The sequence below is a fragment of the Amphiprion ocellaris genome, chromosome 20, assembly GCF_022539595.1.
Source record: "Amphiprion ocellaris isolate individual 3 ecotype Okinawa chromosome 20, ASM2253959v1, whole genome shotgun sequence".
NCBI classification, from domain to species: Eukaryota; Metazoa; Chordata; class Actinopteri; family Pomacentridae; genus Amphiprion; species Amphiprion ocellaris.
In genome coordinates this window covers 6,297,053-6,324,166 of record NC_072785.1, presented here as the reverse complement: position 1 = coordinate 6,324,166, position 27,114 = coordinate 6,297,053, and the positions used below count along the sequence as shown (strand labels likewise).

General features: G+C 37.6%; 1 protein-coding gene across 3 annotated transcripts in view; it reads left to right on the top strand.

Moving 5' to 3' along the window:
• gabra2a (gamma-aminobutyric acid type A receptor subunit alpha2a) overlaps window positions 1–24,894 on the top strand; it is a 45,515-nt gene extending 20,621 nt beyond the window's left edge. For 2 of the 3 annotated variants that reach the window (XM_023273578.3, XM_023273573.3), the window contains 5 exons: window positions 2,981–3,063; window positions 5,507–5,650; window positions 8,129–8,281; window positions 21,028–21,230; window positions 21,942–24,894. In XM_023273578.3, the coding sequence (XP_023129346.1) occupies window positions 2,981–3,063; window positions 5,507–5,650; window positions 8,129–8,281; window positions 21,028–21,230; window positions 21,942–22,250 (892 nt within the window). In that variant the 3' untranslated portion in view covers window positions 22,251–24,894. The remainder of the gene's footprint in view (window positions 1–2,980; window positions 3,064–5,506; window positions 5,651–8,128; window positions 8,282–21,027; window positions 21,231–21,941) is intronic. The other variant, XM_035949646.2, reaches the window with a different exon arrangement.
• The last annotated feature ends 2,220 nt before the right edge of the window (window positions 24,895–27,114 follow it).

Below are 27,114 nucleotides of genomic sequence, written 5' to 3'. Positions count from 1 at the left end.
AACTGGAGTATGCACATAATACACTGTCAAATGCATCTGGAATGTCTATTTTCCATTGGGGTATCAACTCCCATTATTCCCCTCCAGGTAACAGGACTGTGCTCCGCCCTCCGCTTACAGGAAATAGATTAAAAACAAAAATTTGGTCGATTAGATTTATTTAGTTTAAATAATACTCCATTGGAGACAAGTTAGTGGAGCTAAATTATGTGCAGGCTCCCCACCTCTGCTTAACTGGCAATCCTCTTTCTCTCCCTCTTGGTCTCTCCCTCCTCCATTCTCTCCCTCTCGCTCTGGGAGTGCTGGTGCTGTGTGTGTGGCTGATTAGAGGCCCTGATTTAGGGTGAAGGCAGGGGACACCCTGGACAAGTTGCTAGTCTATTGCAGGGCTACCTATACAGACAATCATACTCGCATTCACACCTGCACACAATTTAGAGTTCCCAATTAACCTGAGCATGAGCTCAGGGAGCTCATGAACAGGGATAACATACAAACTCCATGCAGAAAGATTCCAGAGTAACAGGCCAGATTATCCAGCCGAAGTATACCCTAGGGTATACTTTGGCCTGGGCCATTTTATAACCGAGGCTATACGCTGATCTATGCCAGTTTATACCCCACTAGGCTAAAGTATACCCTAGGGCAGGGGTGTCAAACTCATTTTAGTCCAGGGGCCACATAAAGCCCAGTTGGATCTCCAGTGGGCCACACCAGTAAAATCACAGCATAATAACCTATAAATAACCACAATTCAAATTTTTTCCCCTTTGTTTTAAAAAAAGTACATTCTGAAAATGCTCACATTTAATGAACTATCTTTTTTACAAAACATTATGAACCTGAAATTACTTATGGAAAACAAGTTCAGTCTCAACAGTAGCCTATTATGCCTCAGTTCCTCATTTACACATGCATTGTAACTGCCAGATAACAGTTTATCTACAAAAACACAAAACATTCAGTCACAGCTATCTGGAAGTGAACAATCTAGTATTTTACTGTATGATCAAAACAACTTGTCAAGGTCTAGAAATTATTTTAAATTTATAGTTTTACTAATTTGCAATTTACAGTTATGTCGTTGTAATGTTTATCCTTTGTAAAGTCGTCCTGCGGGCCGAAATGGACCGTCTGGTGGGCCGGTTTTGGCCCGCGGGCCGTATGTTTGACATCACTGCCCTAGGGTGTTCTCTGGCCTAGGCCAGTTTATACCCATTGACACATAAAGATTAAGCTTGTTAAACTCTTGATTGTTAAATTATTTAGGGTTTTGTTTTTTTTTTGTTTTTTTACAAAGAGGTACGCTTAGCAAGCAAATCATTATGAAAGAACATAACTAGAATGTCCTTGAGCTAAAAAGTTAAAAAGTTCAAATCAAAGGAAAAACTGAATTGCGTACTAAGATAAAATTATGATGTAAGCAAAACATTATCAAAGAAGATCAACAATGGCTATTTTCAATTTCAGTTGTTACTGTATAGTGGATTTCAGTACAATGTCTGTTTATATTGCCTTTGTATTGTGCTTAAATTAAGATTGACTTGGTTTGTGCTCTATAAATAAATCATTACATCAGCATAATATCTTAGTATTTTTTGCCTAAAATCCATCCATCCATTTTCTATACACTGCTTAATCCTCAGTAGGGTCGTGGGGGGCTGGAGCCTATCCCAGCTGACTTAGGGCAAAGGCAGGGGACAACCTCGACAAGTCACTAGTCTATCACAGGGCTACACATAGAAACAAAGAAACACTCTCACATTCACACCTATGGACAATTTAGAGTTACCAATTAACCTGAGCCTGTTTTTGGACTGTGGGAGGAAGTTGGAGTACCCAGAGAAAACCCATGCATGCACAGGGAGAAAAAGCAAACTCCATGCAGAAAGATCCCAGGCCCAGGCCGGAACAGAAACCATGGATCTTGTAGCTGCAAGGCAACAGTGCTAACCACTGAGCCACTGTACAGCCCTGTTTTGCCTAAAATGTTTGATTTAATTTCATTGATTTGTGCTTAAATTAAGATAAAATTCATTTGATGTAATCTCATATTACATGATATATATTTTAGCCTGGAAGGGTATATTCTGGAATATGCTTGGCTATTTCAGCCCTCGGGGTATAAACTGGTCTAAACTAAAGTATGCTTTGCTCGGGGGTTTAATCTGGCCTATTACACACAGATCAAATCAATCTTAATTTAAGTACAAATCAAAGACAATACAAAGAGATGTTGTAATGAAATCTGTCATATAGAAACAATTGAAAGCAACACCAGCAAATGTGGACGTTCTTTCATAATGTTTTTCTTAAAATTTTTTTAGTTTTCAATTCAGTTTTTCCTTTGATTTAAACTTTTTTAAAATTGTAATCAGCTCAACGACATTCTAGTTATGTTCTTTCATAATGATTTGCTTGCTAAGCATACCTCTTTGTAAATAAAAAACAACCTTTAAATAACTTAGCAAGTAAGAGCTTAACATGCTTAATCTTTATGTGTCAACTAGTATAAACTGGACTAAACCAAAGTATACCCCGAGGCATAAACTGCCATAGGCCTGAATATTCTCCGGGGTATACTTTGGCCAGGGGGTTAATCTGGCCTGTTTTACAGGGAAGGCTGGGACACAAACCTGGGATATTCTAGCTGCAAGGCCAAAGTGCTAACCATCAAGCCACTGTGCAGCCCCTAGTAGTAGTCACGCAACACACACAAAAAAAAAAAATTTAATTTTTTTTTTTGATGATTCCAGTCACCTAAGTCTGATATTCATTTTCATTCAGCTGTAGTTTTGGTCTCTACCAACTCGAGTGAAAACATTTGGTCCTTTGCCTGCTAATGTTTAACAGTCATCATCGTCATTTGGAATAATCTGCTTTGAAATAAGAGTTTTGTTTGTTATGTTCAGATAGTATAATAATCAAATTGTGATGTTAAGAAAACAGTCCTGTTTGTGTATTTGTTTTTCATTCCCAGGTTAACAGTTCAAGCTGAGTGTCCCATGCACCTGGAGGATTTTCCCATGGACTCCCATTCATGTCCTCTCAAGTTTGGTAGCTGTAAGTCCTATTAGATTCTCAGCACCCATATGGTACACACTTGCATATCACCTTCAGCCTAATCCTTGGCCTGTAACCTTAGAGGATATTGGCACTGTTTTCAAATTACACTCTATGTACACTGTGCTAGAACTCCGCTGGATCCCGTTGCTTTTAGAATTATCTTCTTTTTTAAAATATGTTTATTAGGATTTCAAGTTTTCACACAATAACACCAATGAAAACGCAAACATCATTTAACAAAAACAAACAAAAAAAACAAACACAAACAGCTCAGCTTAGCAATATGTACAACATATGCATATACTTCCACATACATAAGTGCCTACATACATATACATATGCTTATACCCATACACGCAGATGCATACATAAGAGGTCACAGGAAACAGACTATTCCTACACACAAATAATTATTTCTGTTCATAAAGCATTACAAGTCAGACAATTCCTTGTATGGCTATAGATGAAACCTCCGGTCCAAGATAGTCTAGGTACGCCTGCCAAACTTTATAGAATTGATCTGTTTTACTGTGTATCCTATTTGTAAGATATTCCAAAGGAAGTAGCTCAAAAACAGCATTGTGCCAGCTCTTAAGACCAGGGGCCTTGTCACTCGTCCATTGCAACAGTATCACTTTCCGAGCAGCAAAAGTAAGAATATTATATAGCCTTCTGCCAGCTGCAGTAGTTGCATTCCTATTTGGAAATCCCAAAATCAAAGACACTGGATCCATGTCTAAATCTCTGTCAAATACCTTTTGCATTTCACAGAGTATATCAGACCAGTATTTTTGTAATTTGTAACATGACCACAGGCAGTGGGTTAAGGTGCCTATTTCAATTTTACATTTGAGAAACAAAGGAGAAAGTAAAGAATCAAAGAAATGTCTGCTTCTATAGTGCCACAATTTTTGATTTTGCACCTGATTTTAAAGAACTTGATTTTATTTTGAACAAGATGCATTAAAGTCACCCCTCAAATTTAACGTGTTGAAACAAAGGAGTGAGGTTGTGGTTTCAAAGAAGTACCTCCGAAACACAAAGGCAGGACAACCTCTATGATATTATTGTCCATATCACTCCATATATTGTTGTAGAATGGAATTGAAGCAGATGTATACCATGTGTCAACATTGTACTTCAGTTATTGTACTGATACTGTATGCACACTTTTGTACTCATACAATATCCTGCACCTGTGTACTTGTATTTGATCACAGGTTGTGTCCGGTTTCATATTGGCAGATTGGATTGTAGAAATGTAGCATAACTACACTTAAAACAACTTAAAACAATAAACAACAATGACTTAACAGGTAGACAGTGAATGGATGAGCACAGATAAACTAGTTAACAATGATCATCACTGGAAGCAATTGGTAGAGGGATAACAAATTTAGTTACTAAATTGGGAAGCCAATTGTATTTTCTAAATTCACCCATTTAGCAGAAAGAAAGTAATGTTTGCATAGCCTTTGTACTCGTTACAGGACCAGCGTACAACATCAGGAGGGGGAGGAGAGGTTTGCAGCAGAATGGGTCAATGAGTTGGTTAATGAATGCAGGCAGGACGGCACCTTCGCGTAGTTGCATTGAAAAAGTGTGCTAAAGTAAAAACACTATTCAGATATGAGATGCTCTTCAATACTGGTCCTGATGACCTGGTATCCTATATTGAGTCCAGGTGTTCAAATCATCACTCCAGTGATGTTGAATTTCCTTCATTTTGAGATTTAAAACTGCTCAATTCATTGCAGTTTGTAAAGCTCTGGGGAGACGGGGAGAAATATAGGTCAGGAGGTCACAGTAAAGAATGCAATCTCCTCTTCTCCAGAGGTGTGTTTATCTTGAGGACTACCTCCTGTTCTTTCCAAAAGGGCCATGAGTGGACATTTTGATGTAAACACTCAACTTACGTATTCCATTTAGGTGAACGTTGTGGGTTTGCTGTCTTCTCAGATGGTCTCCCACCAAATTTACCACTATGAGAAATGATCTCTGGATTCTTTGTATGTTTGCTTTGAAATGTGCCTGGCAATAAATTGTTGTTCTGCTCCTTAGCATGCAACAGGATCAAGATTGATTTAAAGATAAATAATGATAATGTCTAAGAATAAAAGATCATGTCTTTTCTATTCACAGCATGCAGAATGTTGATTCAGCTCTACTCAGTTTAGAATTTACTGTACCTTAATTGCATCAGCTGCAACTGTGTCAGTTATTCTGCATTAACACAGCATTAGCTTAGCCTGTTCCAACATGAAAGTGCAGACACATGCAAATAACCAATTTGCAGACATAGATAATTGCATAAACATTGCAGTTGCTGAGGGCTGTCCTTTGTGGTGGCAGAAAAATAAGGGCACCCTGTGTTGAATATGTTGTAGACATTTGTAGCATTGCTTTCTTAATCAGATTTCCCTTGCTCTCTCTGCATCAGATGCCTATACTAAGACAGAGGTTACTTACATCTGGACTAGAAATGCTTCCCAGTCAGTGGATGTGGCAGCTGATGGATCAAGACTTAACCAGTATGACTTGCTGGGCCAAACTGTGGGGAAAGAGACCATAAAATCCAGCACCGGTGAGCATATTTATCTATTTCAAGGGTTAGTTACCGACACAAATGTGCACAAATGTGTACAATTCTCTCTCTTTGGAGATGCACATATGGATCTTGCTGCTGTCTGAATAGAAAATTCTGGGCTGCCTTCTCCCTAACACTAGTCCTGTACAGTAAGTCATCTTTAAGGAACAAAGAAAGACAAGTATGACCAAAGAAACAACAACAACAAAAATAACACATTAGACTTGTAACTTAAGAATATAATGTAAAGAATATAATATATAAAGAATAACTTAAACTAATTAATAGCTGTGTGTTCACTTTAACACCCATGTGCTTTGTTGCAAACTAATATGATGCTAACACAAATAAAGCTGGCATATGATGTGCCACAAAGTTACACTAGCACTGGCTAAATTATAGCAAAATGCATTGATAAGAAATTAACGTCAGGGGGCAGGTGGTGAGTTCTCACCTACTTTGTCACACAAGATAAGCATGAAGGGCATGAGGAAAAAGTCAGGCAGCCAACAAGAGGCAGACAAACAGTCAGGCGAAGTGGGTAATAAAATAGGATAAAAAAAATAAAAACTTAACCAAAAATCTGAATCAGATGAAGAAAACCAGGCAGTTCAACTTGAACAAGGAAAACAGGCAGGTATCCTGGGAGGCAAAAACAGTTGCAGACAGAACAAACTGACAAAAGATAGGGAAAGATACAGGAATATATAGACACAAAGATATAATCGGGGACCTTAGACACAGATGACTCTTGAAACACAGCTAAAGCTAATGAGAAAATTAAAAATTCCAAGTCCATTTTTATTTCTAAGATAAGTCTAAAAGCTTCATTACTGAAAAAAATATGACACTGCTGTGTAGCAGCAAACTTGCTTTATGGTTTTGCTGAATTTATTGAAAGATGGCTGTGTTCAATAGCGTAATTTGACAATGACTTGTCAGTGATTTTATGTTGATAGGGGGCAGACTTTATAAGTTTTTTACTTCCTTCTACCACCCTTTCATTCAAATATTTTTTTTGTATATGTATTTATGTTGTATTTGTTTTTGGTGAATGAATGAAAAAAACGAAAAAAGAGGGCAATCAAAAAGGAGGGAAACACTGACAAGAGGAGGTAAAGGAAGAGGAAGGAAGTAAAATCAAAACTAACAAATAAGGGAGCATTTTCACGGTTTGTTCAGAGACCCAAGCGCAGACATAGAGACATAACACACAGAATAATGTTTTAACAATTTATTTACAACACACTAAAAAAAAGATACAAAAGGTAAGAGAGCAGGGACAAGGGTGACACTAAAAGGCAAGACTGGGAATAACACCAAATCAGAACTATGACTATAAGGAGAATCTACGGAAGCCCACGAGGGACACAAAACTAGAGCAGCGAATCACAAGATACAAACAGAGCTAACTATACAGAAGTAGATATACAAAGAGCAGGAACTAACCAAAATCAAGTGACACAAGGCAAGGATAGTTGTCAAGAGTGGAATACAGAATTTACTACCGTGCACCTAAAACGCAGAGAACAGAGACCAACTAAGAGACCGGAAAAGCCTGCCCCAGTGTTGCGGAGGGTTCCAAACAGTTTGGGCAAATTAAACAGACAACAATAATAATAATAATACATTTTATTTGTAATGCACTTTTCATTGAGGCAAAATCTCAAAGCGCTACATTGAAGATATATAATGGATAAAAACAAAACAATCATCTAATAAAAACAGAGCAATCAGATAAAAACAATAAAAAATAGAAACATTCATGGGCATGTTTAATTAAAAGCTTTGTTAAAAAGAAAGCTCTTTAGTCCTTTTTTAAAAAACATCCACTGTCTGTGGAGCTCTCAGGTGCTCAGGGAGGGAGTTCTATATGTGAGGGGTGGCTGAGGTGAGGGCTCTGTCTCCCATGGTCGGGAGTTTGGTTCTGGGCAGGCGGAGGAGGTGACAGTTATTAATGCGGAGGTTTCTTTTTGATGACTGATGACAGATGAGTTCTTTAAGGTATTCCAGCATTGCTGTGAATGCACTGATAAGTGAGAAGAGCGATTTTGTTAGTGTATTCTGGAGGATATGGGGAGCCAGTGGAGTGAACGGAGGATGGATGTGATAAGGTGTTGCTTCCACACTCTCTTCAGGATCCTAGCAGTGCTGTTTTGAATATACTTGAGATTTTGCAGGCTCTTCCTAGGGATCCCGATGAGCAGTGCTTTGCAGTGTGTGTGTGTGTGTGTGTATATATATATATATATATATATATATATATATATATATATATATATATATATATATATATATATATATATATATATATATATATATATGAATGAAGCAATATTCATGCATGAAATTCATGCAACTTCAAATGAAACTGATAATACAGTTCTGTAATTACCTACGTCTTCTATTTGTGACATTCTCACTCTGCAAGACTTCTCTTCCTTTCTCCATTAACATTTTCTCTGTTGTTATCAGGCGAATACACAGTCATGACAGCTCACTTCCATTTGAAGAGAAAGATTGGTTACTTTGTAATCCAGACATATCTGCCCTGCATCATGACAGTAATCTTGTCCCAGGTCTCTTTCTGGCTCAATCGAGAGTCTGTGCCAGCTAGAACGGTCTTTGGTGAGTCTTTTCATTTTCATATTTCACATTTTTTGGCTGAACTGCATTTTACATACATCCTCAGTACTTGCAGGATCCCCTCTTTGACTAATATTACAATTTTTACAAAATATATAATGTAAAAGACAAAATACATATATTCTGATTTCTATTTCAAACAAAGATGACAATTGTTTTCAGCAATTACACTATTGTATGAAAGAAATCACACTAATATAAAATTGAACCCACAACGACATGACTGGAATTGCACTTCTGCAACAATCCCACCAATGATCATGTGATTGCTGAAAACAATCTACCTGGTATTTGTGCTTGTATGTAGTTAATTGGTCTCATGCATTGTGGGACTAGCTTTATTCAAATGCACACACACCTACCTTGTAACCATCATGCAGGTAGGGATGGATTCCAGGACAGCTCAACGAGACTACATTAGTTTTTGATCGAAGTGTGTTATAAACAGACATTGACATATCTATGGTTTGCGTCACAAGAATTTTCACTTGCCAAGATGTTTGGCTAACAAATATCTTTGTACTGCAGGACAGACAGAGTTCAGATGTGCTGTTGTATTAATTTAGGAAGGAAATCTTCCTGCAGGTTTCTGTGCTGAAAAAAATGTTGCAATACTTTGCCCTGGGGGTTTGTCAAAAACCTCAGAATTACAGAAAATACTGCCGTTATATTTTAATTCGGAAGTTTTAGTGTGGAACAATGACTGTGGCCTGGGAGTACAGAAACAATACAAAAATGGTATAAAAATGGAACATCCACAAAATCCAGTGTTCCAGGTTCAACCCAATAATGAAATGATTTTAACACCACAGTTCAAATAGAGTCAGCATGGGTCCTTATTGTATGTCATTCCCCTGCTGTCTTTCACTGTCTTTCTTATGTCTCACCCATCTCATCATTATGTAATTGAGTCAAAATTCCAAAATTGCAAAAAAAAGTCTTCAAAAAATCAGTGTTTACAGTGATTTTTCACTGTTTCACTGATTTACACTGTTTGTTCTGAAGTTAGTGGTCAGTGCATCTGCAGTATACCAGAGGAAATAAAGTAACAAACAAAAACTGCATAAATTAACATTTTGGGTTGTTTTTCAAGACTGAAAACAAATATAGAAGTGGCCACACTCCTACCTGTAACAGTTAAGGCACTCAAATGTTGCTCTCTACAGTGCCAAGTTTAAAATAACAAAGGAATGTTCATCAGAACAAATGAGAACATATTCAGTTTCACTTAACCGTTAAAGATGACTGTTCCGTTTCAATTTGAGATTTGCACAAAGTATGGTTGCCTATCTCTGATTTTATCAAGACCGACAGCACAACTGTCTAGTTTAAAACCTTTACTGTGATATTGTTCCTGCACAAAACCAGCAGGGACTTATGTTTGTTTTCAGTGGCTATGGTTGCCAATTTTCCCCAGTGGCCCCTTACAGTATCAAAATTAAAATTGTTATGTAAATTGTCAGCTAATGGCATTTCACATACACCCATCACAATATTAAAACCACTGACAGCTGAAGTATACAGGATGCTTTGCTTTCCGGCTTACATGTGGATGTTATTTTGACACCCAACACCCACCTATACATTGCTGGAGACCAAGCCCACTTACCTATGGCAACAGCGCTCCCTGATGGCATTGTTCTTCCCCAGGAGGTCAATCTGTTACGCTACATAAACTGCCAGGAACAGTTTGATGAACATGGCAAAGATTCCAAGCCACTGACTATATTTCCAAACCCCTCTACCAAGCATCCACAAGATGCACAAGAATAAGTCTGGTCCAAATATGCCTTATCCTGCAACTCACAGGACCCAGATTATCTACTGCCAATGTTCAGGTGCCAGAGACCATGTGAGTGTCCTCAAGGACCCATGTCTATGATGGGCCATACTGTTTCCACATCATGAAGGCTGACACAATATACAATATACAGGTGGCCTTAATTTTGTGGCTAAATAGTATAATTATAAAGACATGAGGTGCTTGTACTACAGAGGAAGTTCAACGTACTCCTAATAAAAAAATAAAAAAAAAATCACAGGCCCAAACAAGCCTGAATAAATGACCAAAACAAACAAACAAATAAACAAACAAACAAAAAAAAAACAGACCACAATAAGGTGGCATATTAATAATTCCTGACAGAATTTTCAATCCTATGTTAGATTTCTATCAGTTTAAACCAACAAAATAAAACAAAATTGCAACAATTGTCACAGAAAGTATTAATTTCAGCTCCATAAAAATGTAATTGAAAAATACTATCACTTCAAAAACAGTTGCATCGGTAAATATAACCCAATTATTGATCTGTTTTAAAAGCAGTGCTAGTTATCAAGAATCAAAAAACTTTATTGTCGTGTTTCCACACAGCGAAATAGATAAAAAATAGAAAAAGGCACACTATATACAAATATAAATATGTAAACAGTTAGTGCACATGAGCAGTAGGATGAGTGTAAAGTGCAGTCCAGTGCAAGATTCAGTTCTTTATTGCACATAGTGTGTCTGTTGTGTGTGTAGGGGGGAAATGGATTGGACAACTCTGGGATAGAAAGTGTTTTTCAGTCTGGAGGTCACAATTTTTATGCTCCTGTAGTTATGAAAGGAAGGTTGAAACATTTTACTCCTAACTTAATTTGTTATTTTAAGGATACCATTTCTTAATACATGTTCAGGACCATAATTTAGAAATCAGTAAAATGTTTTACTTCTGCGAACTGTTATTGTGCAAGGTGCATAAAACCAAGCAATCGTGCCTGGATTCCCATGATAGTCCTGCCTGTTGTCACTTGCACTTGCTGGGCTTTCTCCCCAGGTTTACAGTCCCAATCGTAAACTGTGTTCATGCTGACAGGTAAACATTTTATCAGGCCACTGCAGAGGCAGGCAACCAGACAGGGGTCATGCTGCCTCACTCTCCTTATCTGCCAGTAGACATCACTCACATTTGGATTTCCCTTTTGCATGAACATCAAGGGACCTGTCTGGGGCTTTCATAATACTTTTTTTCTATTTATGCACTGCAGTATAATACACATTAATAAATCCAGGCATTACCCACTGCAACAAACAGACCAGAAGGGGAAGGTTGTGTCTGGAAGGATTTTGTTAGGAAGAACCAAGTGGAGGGTTTAGGGTCTCGGTGTCAGAAACAGCCAGCTGCTAAAAAGCCTGTTCAGCTATTAGTCCTGTTCTCATGTCTAATTTTTTTCACTGTAATATTTTTAAATGCATGCCTTTTTGTATCTTGCTGCATACAGTTTTAATTGTTTGGCTTTCAGTTCTTTATCTCCCTGTTTCAACCTCTTGGTCCTTTAAAAGCCCTCCTAAGAGTGGCTGTTGCTATAAAAACTGTGATGCTTGCCCTGGATAGCTGTTTTCCTTTTGTCTATTAAGACTGTATCTGTCCCTATCAAATAAACTATGAAAAAATGAATAAATAGTGAAATAAGGGAATTATGCATATTTGAATATAGATACAATCTAAATCTTCCTCATTTTTGATACTGCTTGGTGACATCTTACATATAGGCATCAAGATGTCTGTGTAGTTTCTCATTCATCCAGGTCATGGTTACCCAAAGTTGTTTAAATCAATCCAACTGGACTTTAAGAAGGTTCCTTGAAGACGTTTCACCTCTCATCCAAGAGGCTTCTTCAGTTCTGGTGGTTGGTGGTAGTTGATGTTGCCTCAGTTTATAACCTCTGTGAGGTGTGGTCAGTGTTATTCACATTCCGACGACCATTGCCAAGGACCGTCTGGCTCCTCAACGATGGTCGTTGGGAGCCAGACAAAGGGGGTCGTTGAAATGCGAGTTTCACCAAGTAGTTCTTTTGGGGAGTTTTGACAGGACCTGATTGTAAATTGGAGAAAGATGATGTCGCAGACCACCCCCCCCCGTTCAGAGATGGCTTCTCCACTTTGACATGGATGGCTTCTTTCACGCCTCTCTCAAACCATCTGTCCTCCCTGTCCAAAATCTGAACATTGGTGTCCTGAAATGAGTGTCCCTCTTTCTTGAGGTGAAGGAAGACCGCCGAATCCTGTCCTGAGGAACTGGCTCTTCTGTGTTGAGCCATACACTTGTTAAGTGGCTGTTTGGTTTCCCCCATGTGAGCATTCCTCGCTGCATTTAACTGCATACACCAGGGTGCTCTTCTGACTGTGTGGTGTGGGGTCTTTTGGGTGGACCAGTCTTTGTCTGAGTGTGTTATTTGGCTTAAAAAAGACAGGGATCTGGTGTTTATTGAAGATCTTCCTCAGTTTTTTAGACAGTCGTGAAAGATACCATCCATGTCAAAGTGGAGAAGCCATCTCTGAACAGGTGGGGGGGTGGTCATCTTTTGCCAATTTACAATCAGGTCCTTTCAAAACTCCCCAAAAGAACTACTCACCAGAATGACTCAGGTGAGGTGGCTCATGCTAACGACCACCATTAGCATACGAGGGCTCGGTGAAAACTCGCATTTCAACGACCCCCTTTGTCACTCTCTGGCTCCCAACGACCATCGTTGAGGAGCCAGACGGGCCTTGGCAATGGTCGTCGGAATGTGAATGAAGCTTTTTTTATGCTTGCCGCGTCCGTGCGGCTCCGTGCGGAAAAATTACGTCATTTTCGCCCCCACGCCCCCTCGAGCGGCCTTTCCGTGTGGAAAATTTCCACTCCGCGCACCTCCACATTTTTCTAACCAACGCGGACGGAGCCGCGCGGAAAAACATGGCGGAGGGCCAGGACCTACTCGCAGCTTACGTCTAGAAATACGTGCACTTATATGATTCATCACACAGAGATCACCGTGGTAACCGGGTTATGAAGTATTCATGGTGTGAAATTAAAACTAACTGCTGAAATGCTTTTATTCTGTAAAATGCCGTGTTGTAAGTGGTGTAAACCATGGCAAACTTCTTCTTCTCTAGTTTAGTACCAGAGTAGACCAGGTAGACGTGTGTTTGCGATACACTGCCCCCTGCAGTTTTGGAGCAGACGCGCACGGAGTATAAATTTTTTATTTATTTATTTATTTTTTTTAATCTTTTATTTTCATTTCAACAAAGCGTCACATGTTAATTACATTGCATTTTAGAGATTTACATTTCACTAAACATACATAAAACATAAAGAACAGCAAATAGAAATACAATAACATAAATAAATAAAAAAATAAGGGGTCTGCTAGGATGGGGTAATAAATTTGTATTTTTCTAAGATTCTTAATGTTTTTATCAATTTTTTATTCATTTGATTTAATTTTTCAATAGTTTTTAGGACATTGGAAATCTGTAGTTTCAAATACATAAAAGGAGGGTAACTTCTTTAGCCAAATCATCTTATGAATAAAGAATTTTGCTAATATACAAATCAGATTAATAATATTTCATCAACAGAGAAATTAGGGTTGTTAAAGTAAAATAAAATATCTGTTTTTTTGAGTATGGTTTCTTTTTTAAGTATTCTTGAGATATATCTTTCTAAATGGAACCAAAAGGAAGTGGAGTGAAAACAATCAACAAATATATGCTCGACAGTTTCTCCTTCACAATCACAAAAAGTACACCGGTTACTTATGTCTGGTATAAAAGGATATACATTTGCTTTAACAGGATAGTATCTGTGGATAATCTTATAAAGAAATTCTTTTATTTTATTTGTGAGTATATACCTATGAGGCATTAAAAAGACTGTGTTCCATTGTCTTTTATTCAGACATACTGAACGATACTTACAAGCTGGAGTTGTGATATACTCTAGACCACTTCTAACAAAATTACTTGAGCATTTTTTATTCAACAAATCCATGCCATTTATGGAAATAGGGTTCTCCAAAGCAGAGAGTGTGATAGTCTGAATGTTACAAGCAAGAATTTTTATATTGTAAGGGATCGATCTGATCACTGTATGAAATTCTTGCCTGGAAACCTCAAAATGGTAAGTGTCTAAGAATGCCTCATAGTTATAAAACTCACCATTATCATTTAAGAGTTGTTTTACAGTGTTTACGTTGTTCATAAACCAGTTGTTTAAGTACAAAGTCTTATTTCTGAGTGAAATATAAGAGTTGTTCCATAAGATACAGTGGTGAGGAGAGTAATTGTGTTTGTATAGAAGCTGCCAGCATAATAAAACTTGGTGGTGAAAGTTTGCAAGTTTGATTGGTAGTTTTCTATTGAAAAGGGACATTTTAAGAGAAAATTAAGGCCACCTACTTTCTGGAATAGATAATTAGGAATGGAGTTCCATAGGTTGTTAACATTTTTTAAGTATCTTTTGATCCAATTTATTTTTATCGTTTGATTAAAGACATCAAATGTCAGCACATTTAGTCCTCCTTCAGCTAGAGGATTAATAAGAACTATTTTCTTCACTTTGTGAGGTTTGTTTTTCCATATGAACTTGAAAAGATTTTTATCTAGTTGTGAACATGTAGATTTGGAGACAAATAATGAGCTGAAGGCATAAGAGGCTCTTGACATTCCTTCTGCTTTACTTAGTAAGACTCTTCCATATATCGATAAATCTCTTACCAGCCAACAGTTAAATTTCTTTTTTATAGCATCTTCAATAGGAGCAAAATTATTGCGTTCTCTCTTTAGAGTTATTACTGATATTAATACCAAGATAAGTAACTGAGTCTTTAACTGGAATGCTACAAATTTCAGTATTGTTGGTTTTTCTTATAGATAGAATTTCAATTTTTTTTAAATTTAAATTTAATCCTGATGCTTTCGAAAATATTGAGAAAGTGGATAAAGTTATGGGAACTTCGTCAGCATTCTTCAGAAATATTGTCATGTCATCTGCGAGCTGTGTTATTTTGAGTTCTTTGCCAAGAACATTAATTCCTTTAATGGCGCTTTGAGAAACTAAACAATTTAACACTTGAGCAACTAGTAAGAAAATGTAAGGAGAGGCTGGGCAACCTTGCCTTACGCCTTTACTTATGTTAAACCTTGACGATGTACCATATAGGAGTTTCACTGAACTATTGTTATCTTTGTATGTTTTGATAGCACTTATAAAAAAGTTTCCAAATTCGAAAAAAGAAAGGACATCAAAGATAAATTTGTGACTGACAGTGTCAAATGCCTTCTGAAAGTCGAGAAAAAGTATTAAGGGATCATCTGGGATTAATTCATTATAATCTATTAAATCTAGCACAAGCCTGATATTATTTGAAATATGCCTTCCTGGCATAAAACCACTTTGAGATTCATGAATAATTTCATTTAATCCTTTTTTAAAATCTTTTAGCCATAATAGATGCAAGAATTTTATAATCGTTATTTAATAGAGTAATTCCTCGCCAATTGTCGATGAGAAGTAGATCCTTTTTGGGTTTCGGAATTAGGGTAATTATACCTTGCTTCAATGAGTGAGGTAATTCTTCCTTAATTATGGATTCATTATATACTGCAAGTAGGAATTTTGAAATTTCAATAGAAAATTGTTGATAAAATTCAGATGTAAGACCATCATTTCCTGGTGACTTGTTACGTTTAAGGTTATTAATCGCCCATTTTATTTCTTCAACTGATAGAGTTTCATCACATGCTTTCTTAATGTCGTCACTTGGTTTTGTTACATTTTTTAAATTGTTAAGTACAGAAGAGCTATCGTTACAAGCATCTTCTTTACAAAGATTTGCGTAGAAATTACTAATGAACTTTGAGATTGTATAGGCATCTTCAGTTATCAAATCACCTATTTTTAATTTAGATAACATATTTGACTCTGCATTTCTCTTTTCTAAATTGAAAAAGTATTTACTATTTCTTTCCCCTTCTTCTATCCATTTTACCCTTGATCGTACAAAGGCGCCCTTGGCTCTCTCAGTATACAAATCATCTAATTCATTTTGAAGTCTATTTAATTCAGGTGTTAATTCGTTATCATTTCCTAAATTTAAAGTCATATCTGTGAAACTTTTTGTTAAATGCTCAATCTTTGCCCTTTCCTTTATAGCCAATTCTTTACTGAACCGTATAGCATATTTTCTGATTTCATACTTAAGAAGTTTCCAGTATCTTCCATAATTGTTATCAGCATTTGCAGAATTCCAGTATCGTTCAAAGAGTTCTTTGACTGACTTGGTAAAGTCATTATGCGACAGGAGAGAGTTACTGAATTTCCAGTTTGTAAATTTTTTGTTTTCTTGAGCTGTTAAATTTGTTTTAAGAAGAATAGATCTATGATCAGTCATAATAGCAGGGCTAATTAATACTTCAGTTACTAGCCCTTCCATATCTCTTGAGATTAACCAAAAGTCTATTCTAGATGATAAAGTGAAATTTTTGTTGCTCCAAGTATATTGTTGTTCATTAGGATTACGTTGTCTCCATATATCTACTAAGTTTGTTCGATTACAAAAATGAACCAAGTTGTTCTCGCCATCTCTATGCCTTGGGGGGAATCTGTCTAACTGCTGTGACCACACCATATTAAAATCTCCTCCAAGAAGTATTTTAGCTGATGGATATTTGCGCATGAGTGGGTTGATATTATCCTCTATCTCAGTTATTAATAGGTTGTTTAAATTTACCGAATTATATCCGTAAACATTTCCTATCAGAAAGTTATGTGAATGCAATTCTACTATTAATAAAATCCAGTGATCCTTTTCATCAAATGATTTTTCCAGTATTTTCCCTTTAAAGTTGTCTCTTAAAATAGCAACTCCTGCTGATTTTTTTGATCCATGTGAAAGCCACAAGTCTTTTCCCCATTGGTTCTTCCAAAACTGATTGTCCTCAGAACAAGAATGAGTCTCTTGAAAAAGTATAAAGTCCACCTAGGCCTCCTTAGAGAACAGAAAAAAAGCTTTCCTTTTCACAATATTCCGCAGACCCCTAGTATTAACACACAGTAGTGATAACTCTAGAACAGAGAAAGAGATTTACTTACTTAACAGTGAAAAAAAGTCCTCTGAAAAATGTCAGCTGTTAAAATGACTCCTATATAACATTAAAGCCTTGTAAATTGTAAACAATTGACTTTGCATTGAGTAAACACAATTTGAACCACTCTGATGCAAACTGTAGCACAAAAACTAACATAACCTTGTGCTTTAAAATTAAACTCAAGTGATGATGTATACCTTTAACATCAATCAAAGCCTTTATGTAGTATTCCAAAGTTACTCATGATAATTATGTATAAAGCTTAGTGTGTACCTACATCATTAACACTTATCTTTTGGTCTCACAGTGAGCAGCTAGGGCGAATTTCTTTGCCGTTCACGTAGGCTCTTGCTCCCACAAAGTAAGCCTTCACATTGTCTTTACATGCTTTTTCAATGATGGGCCATAGCGCCGCTCTGGCATCTCTCTCTTCTTTAGTCAGGTCCTCGCTGAAGCGGAGCTTGTTTTCTCGTAGGTAGGCGTTGTTTTTGGCTTGTCTCCAGATGACATCTCCCACGGTGCAGTAGGCGAAAAGAATGATAATTCCCCTGACTCTGGAAGTGTTGTCTCGTCGGCCCAATCTGTGCACTACATCGATTCCCTCCGCTACTTTCGTTCTCAGCTCCGGCGCAACTTTCTCACAGATCTCAGTCACTCTCATTTTTATATCCTCACCATCCAGTTCAGGAACACCGTGCAACCGTAGACACCATCTCCTTTTGTAACGTTCTATATCACACAGCCTTTCTTTTATTGCGGTTAGCTCCGTTTGCTGTTTATCACACATTTCTTTCAGCTTTTTATACTCTACCTTGACATCGTTGATTTCTTCATATGCAAACTCCAGCGATTTCTATATTTCTTTAATGTCAGTAGCGTTGCTGTTTATCATCAGAGCTAAATCATCAGCTCTATCATTTACCGCTTTTAGGGTGGTTTTCTGTAGCTCGAACAAAGATGGCTCCGGCTCAGTCAAGCTAGCCTTCTTTGCAGCTGGGAGTATCAGGCAGAGGTACAAGTCCCTCCTCAGTTTCTCGTGGCTTTGTAGTGTCCATGTTGGCGTAGTTATGCTCACCTTTCTTGGTTAATGGAGTATTCGGTGACCTTTCTTTGCGTTTGCTATCACCTTTCTTCAAAAAGTTGCTCATATCGTCTTTGAAAAGTTTTGTCGGTAGCATTAGCAACACTGAGTGGCACAGGCTCTCTTTCGCGCTCTTTACAAAATGTCTTTTTATTTAGTTTAGAATGTTATTAGGTAGTCCCGATATGACCCAGTACAGCTTAAATACCTTAAGTACACACTGTATAGTTGTTTGGCTTCTTTTGTTAGCGATATACAACGTTGGAGTCCAGTTTTTTCCAGAGACGTTTCAAAAGGCTTGTGTTGTCGCCGCCATCTTGCCCGGCCTCCCGTGAACCTCACGGAGTATAAATGCACACACGTTCTCTCGCACGGATTTCCGTGCAGCTGATTTCTGCGCGGCTCGTTCGTGCAGAAAGTATATTCCAGCCTTAACACTGACCACACCTCACAGAGGTTATAAGCTGAGGCAACATCAACCACCACCAGAACTGAAGAAGCCTCTTGGATGAGAGGTGAAACGTCTTCAAGGAACCTTCTTAAAGTCTAGTTGGATTGATTTAAACAACTTTGGATATAGGCATCAAGGTTTCATTTTTAAATAAGCATTGCTGCACAAGCTTTCCCAATTTCTTTTACAATGGTCCAATAGTAAAACAGTAAAAAAAAAAAAAAGAGATGTGTTCAAAAGAAGCAGAGTCCACACATTATTTCTGGTAAATAACAATATCGAAGTAATTTAAAAGCTTTCACAACCATGTCACCAGTTTGTTACTGACCAGCAAAATCATGACTCAAAGAATTATTTCATTATTATTACTAACGTTGTACCATATTTATGTTTTATTGCAAAAATTAAACCCTATTTTGCTAAAGAAGTTTAGCATTATGGCCAATGCCACAGTGATTTAGAAATGTGATCTGTGTAACCAGGTAAGAAATTAAAGCATGTGGAGCAGACTTTTGATAGGATTACCTGAAAATACAAAAGAAAAAATGTGAAATAAACCAAGTTGAATTACCACATTTGTCAGTATCAGTAATGTGATTATCATGAAACTGTGGTATTATTCAGTCTGCATGATCAACTTGTATGGGCCACATTCTTAGAACGGTGGTTGTTCTGAAACACCAGTCTGAGTGCAACAGGCAGAGTCTCAATAAACAACAGTTTTATCTTGTACAGTTTTCATGGAGAACATTCAATGCAAACCACCTGAAATGTCCCATGTGTGTGCCAGTGGACTGCCTCTTTGAAACAGTGGTGAAGATCCAGTGCATACTACACATTATTGTGTGCTTAAACAATGGGACTTCGAGGATGCCTGGCTGGAGCTCTGGGAGTGGTGTAATGCTGCACTAGAAGACTACTTCAGACCCAATAGAAGTTAAATTTAAATGGAATACAGTTTTTACTATGTATCTATAATTATTGATTACACCTTGTAGTTACTTTTGATGGTTTATGTACTTGTATTATTGTTTATTTTATCCTGTCTTTCCCTAGATTGTCCCATGCTGAGGTAATTTTAATGTTAATCTCTGGCTCAGCTACCAAGAGAAATGAATAAAAGAATTCCTCTATGTCATAATGTAATTCCTGTCCCTCAGCAAAGAAATTGACCTAAATGGCTTCATAACACTTCAGAAAAATTCATGGCTGAAGCCAACTCACTGTAGACACTTTAAAATTTGTATTGCAGATTGTTCCATTGGCCAGAGTATGACCTCTTGGACACAAAACCAATTCATTCCCACATTTATGTAATTTAGATAGCTCTTTGATAGAAGCCTAAATAAAGTAGTGAATACCCCTAATTTCACAGCAAAAATGTACCAACCCTAGTCCAAACTAGTGATCAGACAACCATCAAACCAAACACAAGCAACCTATGTTAGTGTTTAGCTTGTTGATTTTCAATACTAGGAGTCATATGCATATTTCAACAAATGTCACATATCTTTTTTGTTTTTCAAAAGGACCTGCACAATGTAATAAGACCTTGTTGATAGACTTGTTCACAGACACATGTGGATTTAATTTGAAATATGTTTATAATAATGAGATCGAAGCCAGAGGAGTTATGCTAATTACATTTGTTTCAATGAAAATTATTATTACAAAAAATGCACAAATTATATTGATTCTAAAATAAATACAGAGGTTGATGAGGTGTGAATTTATAGATTACCTTGGCACATATGAGAACATCAAAAGGAAAGCGAATTATCCTCTTACACTAACTGCATAGATGGTGTAGCATGTGCAGCACATAAGCAAAACAGCTGCAGCTTGTATCTGCATTTGCTCAGAAATTATCCTAGTATAGGTTTAAGTTTTAGGTCACATGTGCTTTGGAAATGATTGAAATTTCCGAAATTGGGTTTCATTTGCTATTACTTTTAGTTTAGGAAATAAATGTAGTGGTTTAAGTATGAAATGAAGCTGAAAGGGACCATGATTTTAAGGTAATTTTAGAGCCAAGTGAGATAGGTTTGAAGCACCCACTCTGACTTACCCCTTGTAAAAAAGTAATGTTAATTAAGTTCCAAAAACACATAATGCAACTTCATGGCATATTTCACAACAAAACAAACCAAAAAAATACATAAACAGAAAAACTAAGCTTTCTCATAGTGGTCAGAAAAGGAGAGTGAATATCCGTAATTCAAATGTTTTATTGAAAGCAATGGTTATTATAAGGCCTTTTGGCATTCATTTTTAAATTTTCTGCCTGTCTTTTCAGGTGTAACAACAGTCCTTACAATGACAACTTTGAGTATTAGTGCCCGTAATTCACTGCCCAAGGTGGCCTATGCTACTGCAATGGACTGGTTCATTGCTGTCTGCTATGCCTTTGTCTTCTCTGCGCTCATTGAGTTTGCTACTGTCAACTACTTTACCAAGCGAGGCTGGGCCTGGGATGGAAAGAGTGTTGTCAATGACAAGGTAAAACTGTTACAGTGTGGTCAGGAGATGTGTGCCAGTTTGCTCTATCAACAGCAGCTGGTTGTGCTAGGCTAAATAGAGGACAGGGAAATGGATAGAAAACCAATGTAAAACAAGATCAGACAAGAATGCAAATTCAGCCCCAGGTAAACTAGACAATTTAGTCAAATGCATAGGATTTTCTGTTTTCAACATTTCTGTGTCACGACCAGCATGACCAAATGATGGCCATTCCCTATCAAGGATAGCAGAAACAAAATTGGGTTGAAACTACCTGTAGCCTGCAAATGCTCACATGATGAATTCAGAATAATGTAGCCTATTTTCTAATGTACTAATTAAATCAATAAAACAGAGCTTTTTGAATCTGGAAAATTGCACTGTGCGTAAACAGGGTAAAAACTTCATACACTCTACTGAAGAACCTAAGGGTCCTCCTTCAGTTTATGAAACCCCTTGAAACTTTTGTCATTAAGTAGTGAGTCATTAGAGTCCTCAAACATGTGCATAGGTCACAACTACTGCTTCACTTTTTAAAGTTTATGACAATGGTAAGTGCTTTGTGAAAATGCTGATTTTAATATCTATTACAGAAGTGGTATTTACATATTTCAGCAATGTAACATTTAATTTCTCCACTTGTGCCCAAAGTTTTGCATACATCTGTATTTACTTCTAAAGGTCTCTAACCCTCAGGCATTTTCCTTTCAGAAAAAGGACGCAGCTGTCATGAAGAAGAACAATGCTTATGCTGTAGCTGTGGCTAACTATGCTCCCAACATCACGAAAGACTCTACATTACCCACTATCTCCAAATGTGTTCTAAGTGATCCCAACAAGACCACAGCAGAGACAAAGCCAGAGCAGTACAAGAAAACTTTTAACAGCGTCAGCAAGATTGACCGCATCTCCCGTATCATGTTCCCTGTGCTGTTTGGGAGCTTTAATTTGGTCTACTGGGCCACTTACCTGAACAGAGAACCAGTCATTAAAACCCAGGTCCTTCCAAATGAAATGTGACTTCTCTAATCACAAGTCACTGGACTTCTCTAATCACAGCCTATTCTGGATTCATATATGTGTTGGTGTTATTTTTTTTCCCAGTTTTCTAGCTGTTTACATGCAGGAAAAATATCTTTTTCTTTCATTTTTGGATCACTTCAGGTTGACATCATGGCTGGGTTAGACTATACTTGAGAATTATAAATCAGTGGAAAAACAGTGAAAGATTGTAAAAACAAAATAGATTTTCTAAATATGGGCTCACTGATTATTTTGTTATCTGGTAATAATAGAAAAAAAAACACAGCATAACCTGATAATGTTTAATACTGCACTACACTCAGAATGATGAAAATACAGAGAATTATCACCTTCGGTCTACAGAGCTTTTCATCCTTCTCCCAATTTTCAGCATATGCACTGTCATATAATGACACTAAAGGCTTTGATTTAATTTGATTTAGTTTTGAGTCCAAAAACATTTGTTTTAGTTCAGCACCAGCACTCAAACTGGTACTGACTTTACCAACCAACTTAGCTGCATTTAACAGCTAAAGAGTCACATATTTTCCTCACGAGCACAATACAGTTTTCAGTTTGAAATTCTGAACTTTAATTGAAAGTTTCTATAAACGTTGTTAAATCAATTTTACTTACTCCACTAACAAAACTGTCTTTATTTGTGAGTGATTTAATTTTTTGAAATGTATTTATTAATTTGATAGTTGCTCAGAAATTTCACTACATAATGCATTATGAATCTTCATGCAATAGTAAAAGAAATTGTTGTGAGCTTCATTATGAAGTGGGCAGCATAGTTCGGTGGTTAGCAGTGTTGACTCACTAGATGGTCCTCAGTTCAAATGTCCTGTGGACTCTGTGTGGTGTTTCCGTGTTCTGTTACCTTGTAGGTTTTCCTCCAATGTGCTCCAGCTTCCTCCGAAAGTCAGGAACTTGACCCGACTTTCAAAGTTGTCAAACTGTCTTCAGTCAAGAATTTTTTCTTAGTTGTCATGGAACTTTAAATGTTCAAGCTTTACATTATTTATTAATTGACCTACTTGTCCATGTTGATTTGAAAGTAAAGGACCTATCAGTCTGTACTTAGTGAAGATATGAGTAAAACAATGGTCATGGCAAAAACTACGATTTTGAATTCCCAGAGTTAAAAGAACATGATCGACAGCAATTTTGATGTTAAAAATGCTCTGCACATAGAAAACTCAGCTCCTAGGCTTCATCCGCACAAATACATTTTAATTTTAAAACGCAAAACTTTTGCTACGTTGTTTTGCTACTTTTGCCCATCTTTCTGACTGTCTTATGGTTTGCGGGGGATTTGAACCCAAGATGAGTGTGACACAGAGCAGACGTCAGGCAGGGTGACCACTAGAACAGGTCTTTGAGTTACCTTTCGTGAATAAAGTAACAACAATGCCAACTATGGCCGGAACTCACAATGTTGGGGGGAAGGGGGGCAGTCAGGCTCCAGGGGCGCGGCAGTCCGGTGGCTCATGTCGGCCGACTGGGGCAGTCAGGGCGGGGAAGGTCCACACCCTCTCCAGAGAGCGGCAGGGGTCCACGTCCGCTATATGGCGGACGGCTCGGGGAAAACAGGCTGCTCCGTGTCATCCCGTTCGGCTGGAGGTACTGAGGCAGAATGGTCCCACGTCCCTTGCTGTGTGAAGCCGGCCTTTATAGCAGATGGTATGAGCTGCAGATGTGAGGCTCTCGCAGCTGCACCAAATCCACTAATCAGCAGCTGCAGAGAGCCTTCACAGACCGCCACACACCGGCAGGGGAGCAGATGGCCAGAAGGGGGCGGGGCAGGCTAGACCCATGACAGACTGAGTCTTACCATCATCTAATTATGGTTGTTCCTTGATTGATCACAGTTCTACCACATGAACACTTTCTGGAATAAAATGAAAACCTTGACAGCCAATAGTTAAGTGTAGATAAAGGACTGATAATAGTTTAGGCTACAGATTGCTTACCTTGTTGTCCGTGCTAACAGCTGTTGTGCAGTTCAGTAAAACTACTGAACATGTGAATGGTCATTTCATAAACCTTTTCAGGTGTGTCAGTATGCATGGAGACAGAGTTAAAATTCTGATCTGTACAGAGACCTTTTTCACTTTGTCTTTTTTAAATGAAAACTTTGTTTTAAAATGAAAATTTGTTCATGTGGATGAAGCTATAAAAAACTCCACTTATAGGTAACAACCCATGTAGCGAAAATGACTTGATTTCAACTTGGGCAAATCTGACATTAGAATTCCTTTAGCTCTTTTCAAGGTACTTTTTGGTCACCCACCTGTCGGAGTTTCAGAGCTGCAGAAACAGAAATTTGAGACTTCTCTGTCTTTTTCTACTGTAGCCTCAGACATGTTGGGAACATCAATAGTCATATTTATAACCACATGTTGAACATGCAATGTGTTTTGGATACAATATATATATTTTGCATCTAGGAGATGTACTGGATTGCTGAAGGATTTTCATATCAGCAGTAATGTAGCACAATGATGGATGTGTGTCCCTTTATATGAGAAAATGCAATAAAAATATTTTGTCCTGAAAATCATTGAATGTTCGTGATAAATATCCATGATGTCAATATTGATCAAAATAAATATGATTATCACTTTGAGTATACTCATACAGCCTTTGTAAAAAGTTTTCTTCTGGTCTGCTACATATACTGTCATATGGCCAAACTGTCTTCTATCATCAGAAACTCCTCCCACCCTCTGCATCAGACTGTGAACTCCTTAAGAAGCACCTTCAGCAACAGACTGGTACACCCTAGGTGTAAGAAGGAACACTTCCGCAGGTCGTTTATTCCAGCATCTGTTAGTAAATGGTGGAGTTTATAGTGCAGCATTGTACAATCTGTTTACTGCTGCACTTTTTCTCTTCCCCCATTTTAGACACGCATCCTCCTACTTATGTGCAATAACTGATACCTCATGATGATGCAAGTGACACTTTCTCTGTTAACATATCTTATGCTGACGCGTGATGCCGCCCCTATGTTACATGACTGGCTGAAACAAATAAAAAGACGCAGGGGAGATACAGACTCTTTGGAGAAGGAAGGCTGTAAGCAGCGGTACGCGCAGTCTCTATCACCCCTTGTGGCAAGTAAAAGACCTGAGCTCGTGAGTACTGTCTTTCCTTCCTGTGCTGTGTGTTTACTTTTTGGGTTTAAACCCAACATAAACTCGGTCCTTCGAGCCGGATGCCAAGAAGACCTGGGACCCTAAGGAGCAGTTCGAGGGAGACCAAAGTCTGTGTACAGCCCCCTGGAACTGGGTTCGGGGACGAAAGACCGCCGTGGTTGAATTCCACAGTGGCCGGTTAAACCCTGTTCAGGCTCCGCAGGGTTCCAGGTTGACGGCATCTGAACAGAGAGAACAGCACTAGGAACGAGCGACAGGTACTGCGCAAAACATATATACACTTTCATCCTGTCAGGAAAAATACCTCTTTGGAAGGATTTGTTACATATATAAGTAAATGGTTTGAGTACACAGTCCATTACTTCCTTTATAAGTGACATATCAATAGAATTATCATCTGTAGATTTTTTACCCTTGAACTTCCGGACCACTTCTAATACATCACTCTCGCAAACTCCACCACGGAACATTGAATTCTTAGTGTTGAATACAAACTCATAGTTATGGTCTACATCTCTAATTTCCCTTGCTACATTTGGGCCTACATTAGCAAAAAAAAAATCATTAAACTCACTAGCAATTTCCTCATTATTTTCAATCATTAAATTGTCATTATTTACAAAAAAATGTTGGAAAATCATTTTCACTACCATTTTTTATGATACTATTGAGACTTAGTAAATATGATATAAAAATCCATGTATGGTTCGCTCATTCGTTTTTCTGTTTCAAAATAAAATGAGAAAAAAACACTCATTTTGGTTTTTTGTTTTTTCATTTAAAAATTAACTTCAAAAAGTGAAAAGTAGAGAAAGAAAAAAATGTTCTGTTTTTACCAATTTTAAGGTTTAAACAAAAAAAAGCCTTTTCCCATTTGGACGCTACCGGCAGAACCGGAAATCAAAGTCAGAATTCGTGGTGACTTCACTTCACTTCTCTGTCCCAAACTCCGCACCACATACTCTGAAAACAGTGAAGACATGTTTGTCTTATTTAGAGGGAGTAGACGCATCACACTGAGAGCTCATGACCTCAGTGTGAACAAAATTCCTTTAATAGTCCAAGTAAATATTTTTAAGTATTAAAATGTGAAGAACTTTGTCGATTCCAACCTGTTCCAGTTTAACTGATGATCAGCTTAACTGTTAATAATTTCCGTCTCCAGATGTTTCGTCGCAGATTCGTCCAGACCAGACCTGGCTGTGTGTGAAATAAAGATATTAGATAAAGATGACCTCGCTGAAAAATGTCGGCATCACTACTTAATAAAGTCTATATCCATGTAAATATCATCTACAGACAATAAAAAGAAATGTGATGGCCAAAATAAAAATTGCGTACTTTTATGAACAATGAGAGGAAACACATAAAGATAAATTTAGAGACCACAGTCTGACTCATCATGCTACCGATTAGTCCAATAAACATCCTTCTTTATCCACATAGATCTTTGTCATTCTGCCAGGTGTTTAATCCCATGGTGGTTGTTCAGGACACACCCAGGTTAACTGGGGATAGTCACAACTTAACACAGGCTGCCACAATGAGCCACAAATCAATTTATTGTCTCACCAAGAAAAACCACAACATAGAAACACGTCCACTGCTGTGTGTTAATCTGAGCTCAGTGGAACAGATCCAGAGCAGAACTTCAGGTTTAACTCGGGTTTGTTCTCAGAAATACTCAGACCCTCAGT